General features: G+C 43.2%; 1 protein-coding gene across 1 annotated transcript in view; it reads right to left on the bottom strand.

Annotated features, from left to right (window-relative positions):
- Positions 1–15,679, bottom strand: part of LOC145404063 (pseudouridylate synthase RPUSD2-like) — a 473,336-nt gene extending 457,657 nt beyond the window's left edge. The window contains exon 1 of the mRNA XM_080275665.1: positions 15,399–15,679. Coding sequence (XP_080131791.1) covers positions 15,399–15,638 — 240 coding nt within the window. The 5' untranslated portion in view covers positions 15,639–15,679. The remainder of the gene's footprint in view (positions 1–15,398) is intronic.
- Positions 15,680–21,641: the final 5,962 nt, after the last annotated feature.

Consider the following 21,641-nt stretch of genomic DNA (forward strand, 5'->3'; position numbering starts at 1 on the left):
ACGTCATAAGAAGGGGGTGGGGGGTATTAAAGTGCTTGGTCTTAGAAAATGGTTTGAGGTCAAGTCGAGAGTAAGATGGGACGATGGGATAATAATAATAATAATAATAATAATAATAATAATAATAATAATACTGTAGTAGTGAAACTTCCCACACTCACTGCCTACTAGAGGTCAAGCTATAAAGGGACCTTGAAGTCAGGGTCACTGATTTGCATGTGATCTTAGGTCATCAAGATCTGTAAGTCCGCCGAGTATGGTGGCTCTAGCTTTATTCGTCCACGTAAAATCAGATGACTTCTCGGTCTTCCGTAGTCCAAATTTTGGACCGTAGGCGATATCAGAGAAAGATGATCCAATCTTTACTAAGTTAAGTATTGCATTCTGACCACGTCCCAGGTAGCCTAGCCTATACGCCATAAAATTTTCAGCCCTCTAACTTAAGTAGTTGTTGAGTTTTAGGGTCACTTTTTTTTTCCGGAACCAATCCGGGTTCCAGTAGTCGGATCAGAAGGATGTTTGGTCAGATGTAGCGGTCAACCAGTACAAAGAATGAGGCTGTAGCTCAAACGGTATGCGAGTGGCTGCGATTTAGATCTTCCAAAGAATAATATTAATATTGACAAAAACAAGAAAACTTTCCACAGGGACTTGGGAAGGTTTAATACTAAGAACATAAGGTAAACTAAATCGTCAGGACCTGGCAAGAAAAGATGTACGTCGTCGACCTGAAAAGATTACAAAGGTCTAGCGAGGGTCAAGGTCAGGTGACGTGTGGCCATCGATTCAAATTCCTAAGACGCAGATGGAGGGTTTTCGGTCATGTCAGGTCACCGTGGGCATATGGAGGTCACATACCCTGAAATGGTCTGGATTTTTTTTTTTTTTTTTAATGCATGGAAGAAGGAACCAAAGGCCAAAAGTCGGTGTGTTCCTCCCAAGAAAAAAATAAAAACAAAATAAGAGGACTACGTTAGCCTAGCCTCGGACCCCTACACCTCACAAGGATATTACGGGACATGACCATAACTACCACTGAATCATACCTACCTCACCACTGTCACCACTACCATAACTACCACGGACTCTATCACCCCCTACCACTAAAACTGTCCCCACCACAATGCTCTCTCACCATCATCATAACTATCACCAACACCATCCTCACTACACCATAACTACCTCCATCATTATCACCATACCATACCTAACACCACCACTATCACCACCACCATCACTCTCACCACTACCACGACCACCGCAAAACTATCACCACCAACTCCTTCTCTCCACCACCACTACCAAACTGAACACACACACACACACACACACAAATTCCTCCTCTCTAGCACACACAGAAATTCAAACTTTCCATTCCTCTTCAAAAGCACATACATATTCACACACTTTCTCTCTCTCTCTCTCTCTCTCTCTCTCTCACACACACACACACACACACACACACACAGCGATATCCTAGGTGGGCAAAGAGGCGGTAAAACTTTGGCGATGGGGGTCCGAGGCAAAGAAATTATTAGTGGCGATTCGGGGCGCGAAAAAGTAAGGCAGGTTGGCGCGCGAAATGGGAGGGGGAGGAGGCAGAAAGCGCGGGGAAAATGGAACCGTTTGTATTGAATCTTTTTTTACTCTTTTTTTCGATTTTTGTTTCCATCAATAAGGGTTGTTGTTTTTCTTCCATATTTTTTTACTTACTATTATTTTCCTATTCTTTCACTGATTGTTTATTTTTTTATTTATTCCTTAATTTTCTCAAGTTATATATAGACATTTCTAATTTGGTTCGTATATTAGTTTTTCATTTTTCACTGTGCCATTTTTTTTTTTTTTTTGGAGGAAGGCAATAACTTTTTTCATTTTCTTATCATTCTGCGCTAATCATTTTCTATAATTTTCACACAGCCATAATCAATTCTGTCCCTCGTTCTTTACATACATTTCGTTTGCCTTTCCATTTTTGCGAGAAATTTTATCACACGTCTTCATTTTTTTTTTCCATAACATTTTTCATTATTGTCCCATTTTTTTGTTATAACGATTTTCATTATTTTGTCCCAACGAGTTTATCAATTTGGCCTCATCCACATTTATCTATCGATCTTTCTTAAACCTAAACCATTAATTTTTTTCCATTGTTCTTCTGGTCAGCCCTTTTTATTGATTTAATCTCAGCAGACATATTTACCAGTTTTTATTATATCCAACTAAGTAATATTTTATCCATCACTATTTCCTTCCCCAGCCTGTTATATTCACACAGACCATCATTTGCTCTACCAACCTTACTTATCTATTAAAGTCCCAACCACGTATATCTATCATTGTTTTGACTCAGTTTTTTACTATATCTATCATTAACTATATTGACTATCTATTATTTTGACTATATCTATCTATCATTATTTTGACTACATCATTTTCTTTTACTATCATTATTCTGACAATATCCATCATTATTTTGACTAGATAATTCTGACTATATCATTATTTTGACTATATTTACCATTATTTTGATTATTTCATTATGTTCACCCACTCAGACTATCTACCTACCTATTGTATATTTTGTCCGATACGATTTCAATGTACCTTCTACTCCAGACAGGCTTTAGTTCATCTTTATTTCCTCTATTATTTTTATTTTTTATGCACTTTACATTTCCTCATATATCATTTTATTTATCTACTTTTCTTTCTTCCGTGGGCACCTTTGTGTGTCTTTATTAAGAGTCTGTTGGACCCTGCTTTCTCCCTTCTCTTCCCCTTCCATCCCTCCATCACTTCCCTTCCTTCTCCTCCTCTCCCCTCCACCCCTTCCCTTCTCTTCTCTCCCTTCCCCTCCCCCACCCCATCCTTTCCTTTCACTCTCGTTCAAACCCTTCCCTTCCCTTTCCTCCCGTCCGCACTTTCCCTCCCCTTCCTTTCCCTTCCCACCCTCCCTCCCTCCCCTGCCCACACCCGCGGTAAATTTATAGTATTGTTTGCATTTTTTTTTTTTTTTCATTTTTGCGTTGTAAATTCAATGTTGATTTTTGCCCGTTTTTTTCGGGGAGGGGAGGGGGGCACACTTGAAACTGTTTATGAATGTGGATCAGATTAATATAATTATTACAGTATTATTATTATTATTATTCTCTTTTTTTATCACCTGTAATGTTTTATATATATATATATATATATATATATATATATATATATATATATATATGGAGCCTCTGTGGTACATTGGTAGAGTGTGCGTTTCGTACACGGATGAGCCAGGGTTCGCGCCCCGCCAGGGTAATAAACTTTGGGAGTGTTCACCCGGCCACGTACTGCATTGGCGGACACCAGGGGTGCTGTGGTTGGACCAGTGTCGCTTACTATAAAGTAAGCTTGCACCCAGTCGGCTTGCGCGGGCCGATTACCCTTGGTTCACAGACTACACACACATCCAAAGCACTTACAAGCACTTCTCACCCTACAGACAATCTCTACCAGACAGCCTAAGTCACTTGGTAGAGATACATTGGCTGTATCGTCCCGACTTCGGTGGGGATAGGCCGGTCCTGCAGTGGATACTCAAACGGCTGATGAGATGAGATTATATATATAGTGAATACTCAAACGGATGATGAGATGAGATTATATATATATATATATATATATATATATATATATATATATATATATATATATATATATATTATACATGCTGTTTTTACTCTAGTACGACGGCAATTGCCCGTTATTACGCTGCCATCATCTTTTTAGTGTGATCGATCAATCAATCAACCAACTATACACTAGATTTGAGTTGATATACTTCGTTCTGCAACATAATTAAAACAATTTAGACACACACACACACACACACACACACACACACACATATATATATATATATATATATATAATGTAATAATCATCATCATCGTTATTATCATCATCACCATCACTACCAACACCACCATCATGCCTTCTATCACCATCATTTATTTACCCTTTCATATCAATCTATTTACACACACCAGCACTGCACATCACACCCACACACTCCCTCTGACGCGAACAACAACACAACACCGCTCCCCCCCTCCCCCCAAAAGTAAACAAACAGTCGGAGCCAAAAATTACAAGTGCATACAATTTATATATACAGTACGGTGGCTGTGTGGATACATATGGCCTACTATATATGCTTAATACATATACACAAACCACTGCCGGGACTCTGGGTGTTCAAGGTCGGTCGTCAGGTGGGTGTTTGAGTGGTTGGATGATAGTCTCGAGTAGTTTCTTGACAGACTGATGGCTGGATAGTTTGGATGATTTGGGAATAGTCTGGATCGTAATTCGATAGTTTGGTGGTAGACTGGGTGGTTTGGTGACAGTTTCGAGTCGCTGGGGTAGTTTTTTTACAGGTTGATGGCTGGATGAATTAGATGATTTGTGAATAGTCTGGGTGGTAATCTAATAGTCTGCTGGGTATTCTGATGAGTTGAATTGGACAGTCTGGATGGTTTAGTGATAGTTCAGGTATAGCTGGGATGGTCTGCTGATAGTCTCTGTGGCAATCATTTAGTCTGTAAATAGTCTGTATTTGTGTGTAAACTATTATCTGCATGGCAATTAGAGAGATATATGATATTGTACTGCACAGCCATTTTCAGTGATAATATTGTATACTCCTTTTATTCTACCCTGGCTCAGATTTTCGCCCTTTGGGAGTTAACATTATGTGACAGACGATAATACTATGGCCCGGCATCCTCTCCACCGCACTTCTTCGTGACTAGCATTATATTCCAGCGTTAATCTATTGTTAAAACTCGGCATTCATGGTGGAGATGGCAATTATAGGTCAAGTTAGAGTAAAACTAGTAGAAAAAATAAACTGCCCCATCCTTTCCACAGCACTTCTTCGTGACTAGCATTATATTCCAGTGTTCGTCTATTGTTAAAACTCAGCATGCAAGGTGGAAAGACGGCAATTTAGGCCAAGTTAGAGTAAAAATAGTACAGAAATAAATTGCTTCATTCAACTGAGGACACCAACAATGAAAACCCCATACTAAACAGATACTTCCACTTAACATACCCAAACTACGGTAAGGTGTGAGTGACGCCATCCGTTGCGCGTAGTTCTGTGCCGGGTATTGGGCGACTTACCTGTAAAGAGAAAAATACAACCAATTAGGAAAATATTACAGATACTTAACTGTATCAAATATAACTGACAAGGTTTTTCCGGCATCTTGACAAAAACTCAATCGCAGCCGCCCCCGCATACATACATCCACAGATACACACACACACACACACACACACACACACAGGAAAAAAAAAAGGAAGACTACACCCTTACAGTATTTTCTGAAACACACTAAAGATCCATCGATAAGTCATTAAACTATCCTGAGAAATTAAAGAAGTTCAGTTAACCCTTTCTTGGTGGGAACAACTCTCTCTCTCTCTCACACAACTAATACCAGACAATTTTATTCATCTGAGAGAGAGAGAGAGAGAGAGAGAGAGAGAGAGAGAGAGAGAGAGATTCACCCCTAATTTGCAGGCATCATTAAAACACAGTATACACCCAACATAATCATTTCAACACTATAATGGCATCAACATTTGCAACTGCAGGCTAAAGCTCGCAAATGCAGAGGGAAACGTTGCAATCCAATTATACAATGTTTATACGGCATGGGTTTACTTTTGAACCTCGCCCCACTGCCCCCCCCCCTCAAAGAATTATTGGGTATACACACTACAATATATTACCCGTGACGTCAATGGGTATACCACTGGAATATATTGTGACGTCATCGGGTATACCACTTGAATATATTACCCGTGACGTCATTGGGTATACCACTGGAATATAAAACACGTGACGTCATAGGGTATATCACTGGAATATATTACCCGTGACGTCATCGGGTATACCACTGGAATATATTACCGTGACGTCATTGGGTATACCACTGGAATATGTTACCCGTGACGTCATCGGGTATAGCTAGATATTAAGATAGGTTACACATACACTATACCTCTAAGTAGATATATTTTCAATCGATATATCTATTCTTACCACTTTACCAGACTAATGATGATGACGACGATGATAATGATTGATCATGACGATGATAATGATAGTGGTAATGATGATGATGATGATAATAATGATGGTAATGATAGTGATGATGATGACGATAATGATGACGATGATAATGATGATGATGACGGTGATGGTGATAATGATGATGATGATGAATAAACAGAACATCGGGCTGAACGGGTTAACATGTATGGTTTGTGAAGAACTTTGGATTCCTTTGGTTTAAGAACATTTGTATTCATTTATTATTTTTCACACTCGTCAAATCGCTAGTCGGCTCAAATTTTGCTTAGTTTATCCACGGTTCCTACACGAGAGAGAGAGAGAGAGAGAGAGCAGCATCCCCGCCAAAATCAATTACACTTTACGCCCTAAAAAGAAAAGAAAAAAAAGTCGGGAAACACCTGCGCGCTGAAATTTAACTGGAAATACGATACGCGAAAAAACTGGCGTGAAGAATTAGCCACTATTCTAGGAAGCGTGGGAGGCTTCGTTAACACCTCTTCCTTGGCGATTTATTTTCCCTATTACCTTTCTTTAGCGATTTATTTTCCCTATTACCTTTCCTTAGCGATTTATTTTCCCTATTACCTTTCCTTAGCGATTTATTTTCCCTATTACCTTTCCTTAGCGATTTATTATCCCTATTACCTTTCCTTAGCGATTTATTTTCCCTATTACCTTTCCTTAGCGATTTATTTTCCCTATTACCTTTCCTTAGCGATTTATTTTTCCTATTACCTTTCCTTAGCGATTTATTTTCCCTATTATGTTTCCTTTAGCGATTTATTTTCCCTATTACCTTAACATTCTCTCCGATGTTATTTATACTGAGGGACTAAAGACACAGTTCCCATCAATAACATATAAAAGGATACTGTGGTGTAATAAATCGCTTAGAATGAGGTGTGTAGAAATCTAGAACGCTACTGAGGAAGATCTAAGAATATGTGAGGAAAAGGGAGAGACGAGATCCTTCCCCCTCCAAAAAAAAAAAAAATAAATAAATAATAATAATAATAATAAGTAAAAAATCCGGACCCGTGAAAAAAATTATTTTAAGTATTTTCTGGGTGGCATGGAGGGGATTTGTTTGTGGCCACCCCCTCGTGATGGTTATACAGCAGATACACAGACAGATAGCTAGACAGACGGATGGATAGATATATAGACACATACAGGTAGATAAACAGGTGGTTAGGTGCGTCGTTAGGTGTTGAGAGAGAGAGAGAGAGAGAGAGAGAGAGAGAGAGAGAGAGAGAGAGTTAGGTGCGTTGTTAGGTTCTGAGAGAGAGAGAGAGAGAGAGAGAGAGAGAGAGAGAGAGAGAGAGAGAGAGAGAAAAAAAAAAACATTAGCAGAGGGAAAAACTGGCACGGGAGGATTTGGCAGAAAAAAAAATAACAAAACTGAAAAAAAAATAATAATAATAAGACAGGAAACATTAGCAAAAAAAAAAAAAATGGCGTCGGTGGGAATCAGACGTAAAAATAAAAATAAAAAAAACGAACGGCCAGAAAATTTGGGAGTGACATCTAAAAGTAAAAATTTGGTGGCGAACAGGAAACATCTGTATGCGAATTTTTTTTTGGCGAAGAGAAGAAGTTTGCGCTGCTTAAAAAAAAAAAAAAAAAAAAAAAAAAAAAAAAAAAAAAACGGCCCTGGTAAAAAAAAAAAAAATAATAATCAATGCAAAAAAAATCAGCTAAAAAAAAAAAAAAAACTCGGAGAGAGGGTGTCTAATAGTAAAATTTTGGCGTTTGGGGAAAATTTTGGCGCTTCAAAGAAATGGCGTGGCCGGGAGGATGTTTATTGGTACGAATATGGTGGTAGGGGAAAATTTTGGCGCTGCGTAAAAAGTGGCGTTGGAGGGAGGATGTCTCATAGTAAAAAATTTGGCGTTATGGAAAAATTTTGGCGCTCGGTAAAAAAAAAAAAAAAAAAAAAATGCGTCGGAGGGAGGTGTATGGTGGTAAAAATTTAGGAGGGAAAAATTTTGGCGCTCAGAATAAGAGCATCATAGGGAGGGTGTCTTAAGGTAAAAATTTGGCGGTGGGGGAAAATTTTGGCGGAAAAAAAAAGGGAGGGGGGGGGGCGTCGGAGGGAGGGCGTGGGAAAATTCATCTCATAAATTCACGCGAGAAAAACTTTAGCGTGGCAGATTAGTGGGGGGGGGGGGATTTTTTCTTTTTCTTTCTTTTTTTTTTTGTTTTTTTTGTTTTTCCTGTGTTGTTTTTAGGCTGTGGGGATTACATGGTTTTGCAAGGGGGGGGGCGGGGGTGCTGAGCAGGGTATGGCCGGGATAGGGGTGGATTTATTTTCATTTAGTTCGCTTCCATTTCACTTTGATATATTCCCACTGGGGGTAAATCCTGTAGAGGGGAGGGGACGCGCGCCAACACTAATATCATTCACTATTTTTTTTAGATGAAGAATTATGAAACGCCTGAGATAATTAACGAAAATTTGATGGATTCCCAGGCCCACGTTACTGGGTTTCGAAAGCAGTTGTTCCCCGTCTCGCTGTTTATCGTAATTAAGTAGTAGTAGTAGCAGTAGTAGTATTTATAGTAGTAACAGTAGTAGCAGAGTAGTAGTAGTACAATGGAAAGCAAACAGCAACAAACCTAATAGTCCTTTAGAGGCTGCTTGTTACAGAGAAGACTTTGATATCTAATTCTGCAAGTTGACGGTAAGGACTGTAAAGCAAGAAGGCTCTCCCCCACCCACCAAACCCTCCATATCACATCCCCCCCTCTCTCAACATCACAATCATCACCATCGTTACTCCGACTACGACTACTATTACCATCACTGCTACCATCAACAACCACTAATAACCACCACCACTACTATTACTACTACTACAACTGTGATCAACCTCCACAACCACAACACTACCACCATTACTACTACTACAACAACAACAACTACTACTACTACTACCATCACTCCAACCTCCACAACCATAACTACCACAACCACCACCTCTACCACCATCGCCCCCATTTCATCACAATCCCCAATAACATGCAAACCCAGTCATTACACAAGCAAAATCCACGCAATTTACACGCAAAAAGTGGCTGCTAGCATTTTTTTTTTTGTTTTTTGTTCCTTGTTTTCCCTCCACGCATCTGCTCCTGTTGTTTTGATTTTTCTTTCCTTTTGTGTGTGGATTTCTTTTCTGTGAGGAGTTTGTTTTTGTCTGCTTCCTTTTTTTATAGTGTGTGTGTGTGTGTGTGTGTGTGTGTGTGTGTGTTCCGATACCAGCATTCTTCTCAAATCAACCATAAACGAATAGGCCTAACCCTTCAATACAAGGACGTACAGTTCCGGACAATAACTTCGTTCCACCGTATGGGCGAAAAGTTATGCAGCTCCGACGTTCTATTTGGAAATGATCACTCGACTCCGGATATCACCCAAAATTGGCGCTCACTGTCTCGTAATTTATCGTGCTGGGGTGGATCAGTATTTATTTGGGTAACTGTACATTCCAATCTTACTTCTTCCAGGTCACTTTCTTTGGATTTTAAGTTTTCTTTTCAGGCTCTTGGGGATTTATATAGCCTTCATCAACCTCTTTACTGATAAGACGTCCTTCACACCTTGAATTAATTGTCCAGGTGATTGAGGAAAAAAAGGAAAAAATCGTACTGAAGGGATGAGAAGGCTTAGGTACTTAATTTCTTCAGTCTGGCTATTTCTCTCTCTCTCTCTCTCTCTCTCTCTCTCTCTCTCTCTCTTTCTCTCTCAATTCGTACAGTTACCAGACAACTTTACAGGTGTGTGTAACAGCAGCGAAGGTGTTAATGAAGACTACTGCCCACCCTTCCATTTCGAAAATCTCTTTAGCTAAACACACACACACACACACACACACACACACACACACACACGTACCAAGAAAAAGAGAAACACGTCACTGATAATTCACGCTCCAGACCTATCGAAGGAATATAAAGACGCATACGAGAATTAAAACTACACTCTGTCCACTTCAATTTGGTCTAAAATTTCTATCTTCACCAAGCATGCAAAGGTACAGCTAGAACATTATGCTAGTCATGAAGTGCTAAGGAAAAGTTGGAAAGTCGTAACAGTATATTTATCTGCCACTGAGCTACGCGAAATATCTGCCAAAGGACGAAACTCTGGGCCAAGTTAATGTGAAAGAACAACACCATTATTTTTAAGTTATACCTCCACAAACAAAGCTTCACAGAAAACGAGGAGCGAAGGTGTAAATCAACAGCAGAAATTACAACAAAATGGAGAGAGAGAGAGAGAGAGAGAGAGAGAGAGAGAGAGAGAGAGAGAGAGAGAGAGAGAGAGAGAGAGGTAATAAAGCCTAATGAACCTGACACTAAGAGGGATAATCACTTCAATACCATAACCTTGTTTCATACTTCTCGCTATCTCCAGACGATTTTACTCAGCTTAGATGCGATTTTCACACTGGAGAGGTTGGATACAGCCTTCATTAACCCTTTCACTGCTAGACACCTCCCTTAAAAATAGAAATGGTCTTGAAATAGTAATAATAATACGAGAAAGGTCCTTGGAGTGATGGAGTTAAGTAGTACACACACACACACACACACACACACACACACACGAATATACAGTACACATATATATACATACACGATACACTAGGCATCATCATATACCGCAAACACAAACATGTACACAAACAAATCTCTCTCTCTCTCTCTCTCTCTCTCACACACACACACACACACACACACACACACATATATATACATACACGATACACTAGGCATCATCATATACCGCAAACACAAACATGTACACAAACAAATCTCTCTCTCTCTCTCTCGCTCACACACACACACACACAAATTAAAACGGAACCCACCGCCATGCGCCACTAAATCCATCCTCTTAACCCCCAACACACGCAATAACGCCCTCACACACACACACACACACACATACAGGAGGGGGGAGGGAGAGAATCGGTGAAAAAAAGAGAATTCCAAAAGACGAATCAGATATTGGTAAAACAGGTGCGTCTGACCCCAGCCAACTTTATAATTAATCTCTCTCTCTCTCTCTCTCTCTCTCTCTCAAATATTACTTACACAATGAGGACTTGAAAGTGTACATAAACTTTGACAATGCAAGCAACCCATTCCAATATATTAGATACCGTACCAATTAAATACTGAGAGAGAGAGAGAGAGAGAGAGAGAGAGAGAGAGAGAGAGAGAGAGAGAGAGAGAGAATCTATGAGTAGGAGGTATCTAATAGTCATAGTTAGTAAATTAGCAAAGGAACTTACGATTATTACCCCCTTCCCTTTTTCCAACATTGAACGGGGTAGTATATGGTCTTCTTTCCCCATTTCCTATAAAATTTTCCTCTACGCTGAACCGTGATCCCTCCTACTTTTTCCTGCCAGTTACAAACGAGAGATTTAGGGTGCGGCGAGCAAATTTCAGGATTCTAGAGGATTTGGAAACTTTTTCTTTACTAGGAAGGTCAAGGTTAGGTTAGGTCACGCTGGGTTAGGAAGGTTTGGGTTACTAGTGTTGTTACGTAACTTTGGGTTAGGTTAGGAGAGGCTGGGACAAATTAGTCGGCTTGTTAGGTCAGCTTGGGTCAGGTTAGATTAAATTAGTGGACTACCATGGTTAAGTCAGTCTGGGTTACGTTAGTCTGGGTTAAGGTGTACTGGTATTGGGCTGGGGTTACCGGTGTATTTTTAAGCGATCGTTCCGGGAAGGGAGAACTTAGTGCGAGGTGCTGACATCGTTTACGATACGAAAATACACAGGAGGGGGAGGAAATTCTTTACTTCTCAAACTTAAAGGGCAAGACACAGCTTTCATGAACTGCCTTAAAACAAGAACGCTCTCTCTCTCTCTCTACCTTGAGGTGAAAAAAAGTACCGTATCTAGAGGCAGCAACCATGCGCTAAAAAAAGTACGTCATTGTCTTGAAGTGGTTAAGTTCTCTCTCTCTCTCTCTCTCTCTCTCTCTCTCTCTCTCTCAGCTCTTGACTAACGAGCCCCATTTGACCCTATCTCTCTAATGACCCTGACCGCGGATAATTGACCCCCGGTAATGACCTCAATAACGATGACCGCTGGAAGCCCCACCATACTCAGTCCAATTAACCCTGGCATAGTATCTTCTCTAGTCCTTTCTCCCAACTTACTGTAGACGATTTTATTCAGCAGTGTATTATACCTATCGATAACTGTGTCTCGTGGTCGCTTAGAGAGAGAGAGAGAGAGAAATTTACGCAAAAAGACTAATCAGTGACGATAACTTCTTTACAAACCTTCTCCCGTCTCCTCTATTACTCCCTCTCAGCTAACCTTACTCGTTTTTTTTTTTTTTTCGTTTAAAATAAAACTATGCAAAAAATCTACAAATATAAATGTTAAAGCAGTAAGGCCAAGGAAAAGGACAAAGAAAAAAAAAGTCAAGTAATGCAAAGTCCACGGACAAAACATTACCGTAGACTTTACATTAAAAACACAAGAGCTCAAGGGAAGTGTCATTGCTGTCATTGCAGGCTAGTGATGGCCTATTCTGCACCGTCAACAGAGGCTCAACGAGAGAGAGGCCTCATTCACACGAACAGAGAGGACTGAGAAGGAGTCAAAGCAGATGGAGTGGTCACATTCTATGGACTGTTTAAGTATGGCGCTATAGGATGTTTTGGCTAATGGCCTGTTTGTTCTCACTAATCGACCCAAGTGCTCAATGATGCGAACCCTTACCTGGCGTTTAGTTTTGCCAATGCACCGGATATTGCATTACAGCATCGTGTGCTGATAAACTAAACATGCCTGTAGTTCAGTAGGCACAGACTCTGCACTCTCAATCCCTCACCCTCATCGTTAACAGAAATACATTTTGGGGGGTTATTTGCCTCTCCTATTAATGAGCAAGAGGGCATGGGGAAAAAAAAATCTTTGTTCCTAAAAAAAAAAAAAAGTTACCCAAAGAATCCATCGTAATTTCCGTTTGAGAGCCCCACCCCGATGTGAATATACCAAACCAACACCAGGCAAAACCGGATGGATACAATCACCTGGCCTGATCAATACCAGATGACCTGACCTGACTACACCTGACCAAACCAACACCCAATAGGCCACCATCACGACACCAAACAAGGATGGCGTGACCTGACGTGACATCTGAGTTGATAAATAACCTGACAACACTGATGAAAAAACGAGGCTGATGACCTAACCTGACCTGACCTGCGGGAAGTGAGTAGCCTAAGCAAGAACAATAATGGAACCCCACCTGCCTCAACAGTAATGGTGTGACATGATGCGATATTTAAGTAGACAAATAACCTGACCCCATAACAAGAAAACATAACTAATGACCTGACCTGACCTCACCTGTCTAAGGATGGTGACTATCTACTCTACAGACCCTAATTTCGAATCTAGGTGGCTCCCTACCATCTACTCATTTTCTTCTGTATTCCTTCTCATTCTTTTCTCTCTCTCTCTCTCTCTCTCTCTCTCTCTCTCTCTCACATTCTACGCCCCCAGCCCTTGCAGTCCGATGGCATTTATTTCTTATTAACACTGCTATTCTCGGGCAATTTTAAGCAACTTCTCAGAATTTCTCGTAGTGGCGCAAATGACCTGACACAACTGGAAGACTAGTAAAATAAGTAAAACCAGTGACCTGACCTTACCCACAGAAATTACCTGAACAACCGCGATAAATGGAGAAACGAGGCCGAAGGGGTTAACGTCCTCACTTCCATATAATTCCATTACCTCTTCTGATACTGTCAGACACATTAGCTGCTCTCTCTCTCTCTCTCTCTCAAAAAAAAAAAAAAAAAAAAAAAAAAAAACTCAGAGGAGGAACCAAAAATATTTCCCGACCTTCTCACCGCCATGACACTTACACCTTCCCACCCTCAGACGCTTTTCATCATCTCAGGAAGGGCTAGCGATTTCCCTGCTGTATGAAATAAATAAATAAATAAATAAATAAATACCTACGTGGGTGTGTCTATATTCCGCCTACACCCAATTAATTTCTTTCATTACAGCGATCTATGTACTAAAAAGGATTGCGTCCACCAATTTCATTTCTGTATTTTTCTACGACTATGGCTAGACGATTTTATTCAGCATCTTTCTTCATTTTATTGTTTCTACCGGCAGACGATTTTATTCATCCTTCTTCATTTATTTCTACAAGTAGACGATTTTATTCTTCATTTATTTCTACAGGCAGTCGATTCTATTCCTCTTTCTCCATTTATTTTTACTGGCAGACGATTTTACTCATTATTTCTATGGGGAGACGATTTTATTCATCTTTCTTCATTTACTTCTCCCGACAGAGGATTATATTCATCTTCATAGATTTCAACCAGCAGACTATTTTATTCAGTCTTCCTTCATTTTACTGTTTCCTCCGGCAGACGATTTCATTCAACATCTTCTTCATTTTACTTTCTAACGAGACGATTTAAAAATTTTTCATTTTATCGTTTCAACAGACAGATAATTTCATTCAGCCTAAGAAAATCTTCTCGTCGGTAACATCTAAACAGAATCTCTCCAGGCTGAGGAAAACCGTCTGGCGGAAGCAAAACCAGAAATATAAAAAGACGCCATTTTGTTCCCAGCGTCCATGAAGAAAACTATTAACCCTTCCACTTGCCGGGGGGGAGGGGTTTCTGGTACTAAATAAAATCGTCCGTCATCAGCAAAATTTAAAAAGGAAACGTACTAAGGGGGTTACCGATGAGAGACTAACCCCTCTGCCACTAGGGCCTCTCTCTGAAGCTGAATAAAATCGTCTCGAGGTGGCAAGATTATAACAAGACACGTCCTCGAACTGAACAGGTAAAAATGATCTGAATTAATCTTTTCCCTACTACATATATATTTTTTTTTTTATCTTTATTAGGGGTAACACAAGACGATTTTGGTTACCTGAGAAAAATCCCACCAAAATTAAAGGAAAAAACTAAATGAAAGAGGAAGAATTACGTAACCGAGAGAGAGAGGAGAGGAGAGGAGAGAGGAGAGAGAGAGAATTAAAGGGGGATGGGAATAAGCAACATAACCAACTATCGAGAGAGAGAGAGAGAGATAGAGAGAGAGGGGGGGATGCGTAACCTAACCATGTATCCATAAAACGAAACTCACGACTCACACAGGTACGAGGTAACGCAAAAAAATAAATAAATAAATAAAAATAAAATAAAATCGGGCAATATCCCAACCAAGCCCACCTTGCACCCACCTTTTTAGCTCTGATGAGGGCTGCTATGGGCGGGGGCAGGGGCTGGTGTGGGCGTCTTAGAACCTGCTGGAGGGCTAGGGCTGGGTGCGGGGCGGGGGGCGTGGGCAGAGCGACGATCCCCCCGTGCCCCGCCGCTGCCGCCAGACCGTTGAGGCCGTTAAGACCGTTGAGACCGTTAATTCCGTTGAGACCGTTGATCTGGCCCAGGTTGATGCCGTTCATGGAGGCGACGGCGTTCATGGTGGGGATGGCTGCAGGGGTGATGGTAGCGGGGGCGATGGTGGCGGGGGGAGGCAGCTGGGCCATCGGGGGAAGGGAGGGTGCAGCTGCGGCGGGGAAGCTGGGCAGGGACTGGAATTGAACCCAGGGTACGGTGAACCACGACGGCTGCATGGTGGTGGTGGCGGATAATGGTGGTTCTACGGGTGCCTCGGGAGACTATTTCAGCGGTTCAATCCACGATCTCAAAAGCACGCGTTTCCGTTGTCTCTTGCTGCCTTGCGTAATTTTGTCTTCTCTTGCTGTCGTACGAATTTTGTCTCTTGGTCTCTTACGCAGTCTTACCCTTACTTCTTTTTCAGGGAGTTCAAGCGCTCCGTTCAGCAAAGCAAGCAATGTCGTCTTCTTTTGTTGCTTTGGTGAATGGTTGGTGTCTTTTCTTAGTTAATGGTTCTTTGAGGTTCAATTCACGCACTCAGAGCCACGCAATTTAGTCTTCCTTTCTTACCCCGGTGGTGGTTTCTGGTACCCACGTGATGATGGGGCTCAGGCACTCAATTGACGCACGCAATGCACGCAATTTAACCTGCTCTTGCTGCCTTGGATTATGGTTCTGTGTTTTGGTTTGTAGGTGATGATGTATTCACGCACTCAATTTATGCACGCCAAACACGCAATCCAACCCTCTCTTGGCGCCTCGGTGACTGCCTCGGGTACCCACGTGATGGCTGTAGAGATTTCACGCACTCAACGCACGCAATCCAGCCTGCACTCCCCGCCTTGAAATCATCCGTCTGCTTTGATAATTTCCTTTCCTTTCTTCTGCCCAGCAATTTTCCTTATTATGTTGTCTTCAAACGATCTTTCTTCCTTCTCCCAATTCTCTTGATAGCTTTTCGTTGCTCCAAATTACTCCTGCTTTTATTTTTCTTCTACCTCCTTCGTATTTTGCCTTCCTACGAATCTGCTTCTGTCGCGAAAATTCCCGCCTACGGTGAAACTTTTCTACTCTTTTCTTGATCCCTAATAACACTCCAGCTTCCTTGATCTTTTCTATTTCGTTATTCTAAGACTCGCCCGATTTTTTCTTGCTTGTTTTTGCCCTCAAACTCCTTTCACTTTAAGTGTTTGGTTCCTTGATTTTTTCTCTCAACTTTGATCTTTTCTTTAATCGGTCTTTGTAACTTTTTTTCAGTGTCTTTTTTTTTTTTTTCAGTTCTCCATATTTTTTTTCTTATGGCTCTATTTTTTCTTAGGCCTATAATATCCACAGTTACCTACGTCCTCTGTTTTCACTGTAAGTCTGGAAAAATTGAAATAAAAAGCAATCACACAAACACATACACACAATCAAACAACCACAGCAATTGCGTAGTTCCGTCGTCACTAACAATTAACAGCACACGATCATGGCCTTATGTCGTAATTGTTTAAGGCCCAATATTGCTTAGGCCTCCTGCTGAAACTGTTAAGGATTTTTTTTTTTTTCCTCTCTCTCTTCTTTTTGCCACACTCACAAAAAACCGGGAACAACACACAAAAATTCGTAAACTCGGGTGACGATGACTGCTCCTCCTCCGCTTTGTCATACGTTCAGTAACCTCTTCTCTGACACACCCCGCCTAGCCTCCTCGTCGATATGTAGGCTCCAGACAGGCTGCAAACAGACTCACAAATGGCTGCGACTAGGCTCCGAACAGGCTGCAAATAGGCTCCTCTTGCCAGCCTGTGGGGTCCAAAACTTGATAGGCTGGGCGGGTTTTTTGGGCTTCTATGTTTAGGCCTACTGGTACCGTGCCCAGGCTACCGAACTTCGCGATGTGAGCCTAGGATGGTGCCGGGGTCTACTGTAGGCCTACTGGGATGCATTTACTCTGTCCACTTCAACCTGGCCACCAAAAATTGCCATCTTTCCAACTTCAATGCCGAGCTGGAGGAAGAGACTTGCACTCTTGCAGAATATGTTGCCAGGATGCAAAGCCGTCTTACCGTGCCTTTAAACTCCAAGAAATAAGGACGAAACTCTTCTCCAATTTAAAATGAAGGAACTATAGGCTTGCGGTGTGGGTATACCATACGGACGAAAAATCTCTGCCAAGTTAAGTGAACTATCGGCCTGTGCCTTGGGTGATCGGAAAGGACGAAAAACCTCGGCCAAGTTAAAGTGAAAGTGTTACAGGCCAGCGACGAGGGTGATGATATGGAGGAAAATGTATGCCGCGTGAAGGTGAATGGAGTCCCGGCGTGGGTGGTGATAGGGGCGGGCGCACCCCCCTGGATCGTGGGCTGGGGGGCGTACTGGAACACGTGTGAGGGGCGCGGGGCAGCACGTGTGGGCGCGGGGACTGTCGCTGCAGCACTGAGGCCCCTACCGACTCTCAGCACGTGGCACGCTCTCCCCTCACCCCTCTTTCCCCTCACTCTCCCCTCAGTGCCATCCCTCCACTCTCCCTCCCTTCAGTGTCATCTCCCCTCCTCCCCCCGGGTCTCTCCCTCCCCTCACCCTGGCCTCCCTCCTATACACCCTCTCGCTCCCCTCCCTTCACCCTGGCCTCCCACTCCCCTCACTCTCCCCTTAGTTACCCCTCCATTCTCCCTCCCCTCAGTGCCACCTCCCCCCTGCCCTCCTGGTCTCTCGCTCCCCTCACCTTCCCCTCCCTCACATACCCTCTCGCTTCCCTTCGTTCACCCTGGTCTCTCACTCTCCCCTCCTCTCTCCCTCCCTTTAGTGCCACCCCTCCCTCCCTCCCTCCTGATCTCTCCCTCCCCTCACTCCCGTTTTCCCCTCACCCTCCCAGTACTGCCTCCTCCCCTCCCTCAGGGTCTCTCGCTCCCCTCAACTTTCCCTCCTGTATCCTACCGCTCCCCTCTCTTCACCCTGACCTCTCACTCTCTTCACCCTCCTTTCCTTCCTGGTTTCTCATTCCCCTCATCCTCCCCTCTCTCTCATTCTCCTGTAATCACCCTGGCCTTTTATTCCCCTCACCCTCCCCTCAGAGCCATCCTCCCTGATTCCCCTGACACTACCCTCCCTTCACCCTGGCCTCTTCCATCCCCTCCCTTCCAAACTTCTCGTTCCCCTCTCCTCCCTCTCACCCTGTCGCTCCCCTCACATTCCCCCTATGGCCTTTCTTCCCCCCCCACCCTCGCTTCTCACCCTACCTCCCTTCCTCTCGCTCCCCTCACTCTGCCCATCCTTCGCCCAGGCCTCGTGCTACCCCTCCTGGCCTCTCCCTTTACTCACTCTCGCCTGTTTTCCCTCCAACCCGTCTCTCTCTCTCTCTCTCTCTCTCTCTCTCCACACTTTCAGGTCACACACTCCCCTCCTCTCCTTTCTCTCACTGCTCCCACTCCCCCTCCCCTCTCCACTTAGTCTCTCACTCCTCACTATCCCCTTCCCCTCATTCTCCTCACGTCACTCCCTTCACCCGTTTCTCTATCTCCCCTTCCCTCCCCTCTCTTCACTACTGTCTCTCGCTCCCTTTACTCTTCCCCTCACCCTCATCGTCTCTCTTCTCACCCACTCCTCTCTCACTCCCTCCAACCCTCCCTTCCTCTGGCTCTCTTTTCATCATAACCCTCCATCCGTGTCTTTTTCCCTTCATATTCTCTCTTTCTTTCTTTCTTTCTCTCTCTCTCTCTCTGACCTCTAACTTCCCTTACATCACAGCCACTTCTCTCATAACTGATTCTGACTTTTCCTCCCCCTCACCCCCTCTCTCTCCTCTCCCCGTTTTACTGGTACCACACTCCTCTCCCTTCCCTCTCTCTCTTATTTCTCCCCCATTTACCATCCCTCTCCCCTCCTTTCCCTCATCATTATTCATTCCCTCTCTACCTCCTTCACATTTTCTCCCCTTCCCCCCCTTCTCTCTATCTCCCCCCTTTACCTCCACTCTCCCCCCTCCTCACTCCTCCCCTGTTTCCCCTCAACTCATTCACTATCATTCGTTCCATCACTTTTCCTTTCCCCTCACTCTCTCTCCCTCCCCTCTCCCTTCCACCTACCCTCACTAACCGATCCTCTCATTCTAGTTCCTTCCCTCCGATTCTTCATTCCTTCTTCCCTCACTCCCTCTTCTCTCCTCCCCTCATTCTCTCTCTCTCCCCCTTCACCCTCCTCTCACTGTCCCTCAGTCCTCCTCTCCCTCCCTCCTCCCCTCGCTGTATTCCTCTCCCCTCTCCTCCCTTCCCCTCATTTTCCCTCTCCTGTTACCAATTTGAACACCCTCCCCTCATCAATTCTCTCTCACTCTCTGTCTGTCTGTCTGTCTGTCTCTCTCTCTCTCTCTCACACACACACGCAGAGAGAAAGAGAGAGAGAGAGAGAGAGAGAGACAGAGAGAGAGAGAGAGAGAGAGAGAGAGAGAGGGGGGGGGACAAAGAAAAATAAGTAACCCACGAAAGAGGGAAGAGAAGAGTGAGAAGGTCAGGGGAGGGGAGGGGAGGGGTGGGGAGTGAGGAGGAAGACTAAGAAAATAAATAAGAAACAAAAAAAAAGAAAGACAAAGAAAAGGACAAGGAGAGGTGAGGAGAAAGGCAGGGGACGAAAAGAGAGAAGGTAAGAGAGGAAGATGGAAATGGAAAAGAAATATATCGAGAAGGAAGACACGGAAGAGAGGGGAGAAAAGCTAAAGAAAAGGGTAGAGAGGAGGGGAGGGGAGAAGACAAAGGAGGAAAAGAAGAAGAAACAGAAGAGAGAAACTATAAGGAAACAGGGGAGGGGAGGAGAGAAGAATGGGGAGGCAAAGGGAGAGAGGGAGGGGAGGGGAGGGGGAGTGAGAGGGGGAGAACCGCACTACCACCGCAGCCACTACACAATTACACACACGCACACGATTCACACGCACATGGAGGTACACACGCGTGGCCACAAAACACGCATATCACCGCCATAGACTACACACACATTAATATCGATATCCCCACACACGCGTCACCTCACACACACACACACACACACACACACACACAAATATCGATATCCCCACATACGCGTCACCTCTAAAACACACACACACACACACACACACACACACACACAAATATCGATATCCCCACACACGCGTCACCTCTAAAAAACACACACACACACACACACACACACACACACACACACACACACACACACCACCGCACTGCCTCACACGATCGCACCCCCAATTAGACAATAATCACCCTCCTGCCCAGCACGTAACACTGCCTTGGCGGAGAAGCGTGTGTAGCGCAGCGATCAGTCAAGCTAGAGGAGTCAGGTGCAGCCATACTAGTCAGGTTCACCGCAGCAGATTAGACGAAAGGTGATCCTCCTAACTAATCCTAACTTTAACCTAACCTAATCTAATCCACCATGAACTTACTAATCCTTTAATCTGAACTGAATAATCTGCCTTAACCTGTCCTAACCTCTGGTATCCTATTTCTCCAATATATACTCACATGAATTTATATAAACTTACCAGCCTGACCTACCCTGACCTGGTGTGTCCTAACCGAATCAGATTTTTGTTAACTGAACGTAAGTTGACCTGTCCTGGCTCAACCTAGCTTAACCTAATCTGATCTCGACTCTTACCACCTGATCTGACCTGACCTACCCTACCCTTACAACCTAAACTGATATGACCTAACCTGCTCTTACAATCTAATATGACGACCTATCCTGACCTGGTCTAAGAACCTGATCTAGACTAATCTGACAAAACTTATCATGACCTAACCTTACAATTCAACATGCCCTGACCTGACCTAACAACTTAACATGACCTAACCTTACAATTTAACATGCCCTGACCTGACCTAACAACCTAACATGGCCTAACCTTACAATTTAGCATGCCCCGACCTGACCTAACAACTTAACCTGACCAAACCTGACCTAACCAAACAACCAGATCCAGAAGGAGAGGTAATTACTCAACCCTCCTTCTAAATCACCTAACCCCTCGACCCCCAACACCTCCCATTTTAGTTTTTACACAGTATTTTTTATTTACACTTTGAAGGCATTAATAAAGGTTCAAA

Source organism: Coenobita brevimanus, chromosome 62 (genome assembly GCF_032717465.1).
Source record: "Coenobita brevimanus isolate Jiangsu-jjx chromosome 62, ASM3271746v2, whole genome shotgun sequence".
Classification (NCBI taxonomy): domain Eukaryota; kingdom Metazoa; phylum Arthropoda; class Malacostraca; order Decapoda; family Coenobitidae; genus Coenobita; species Coenobita brevimanus.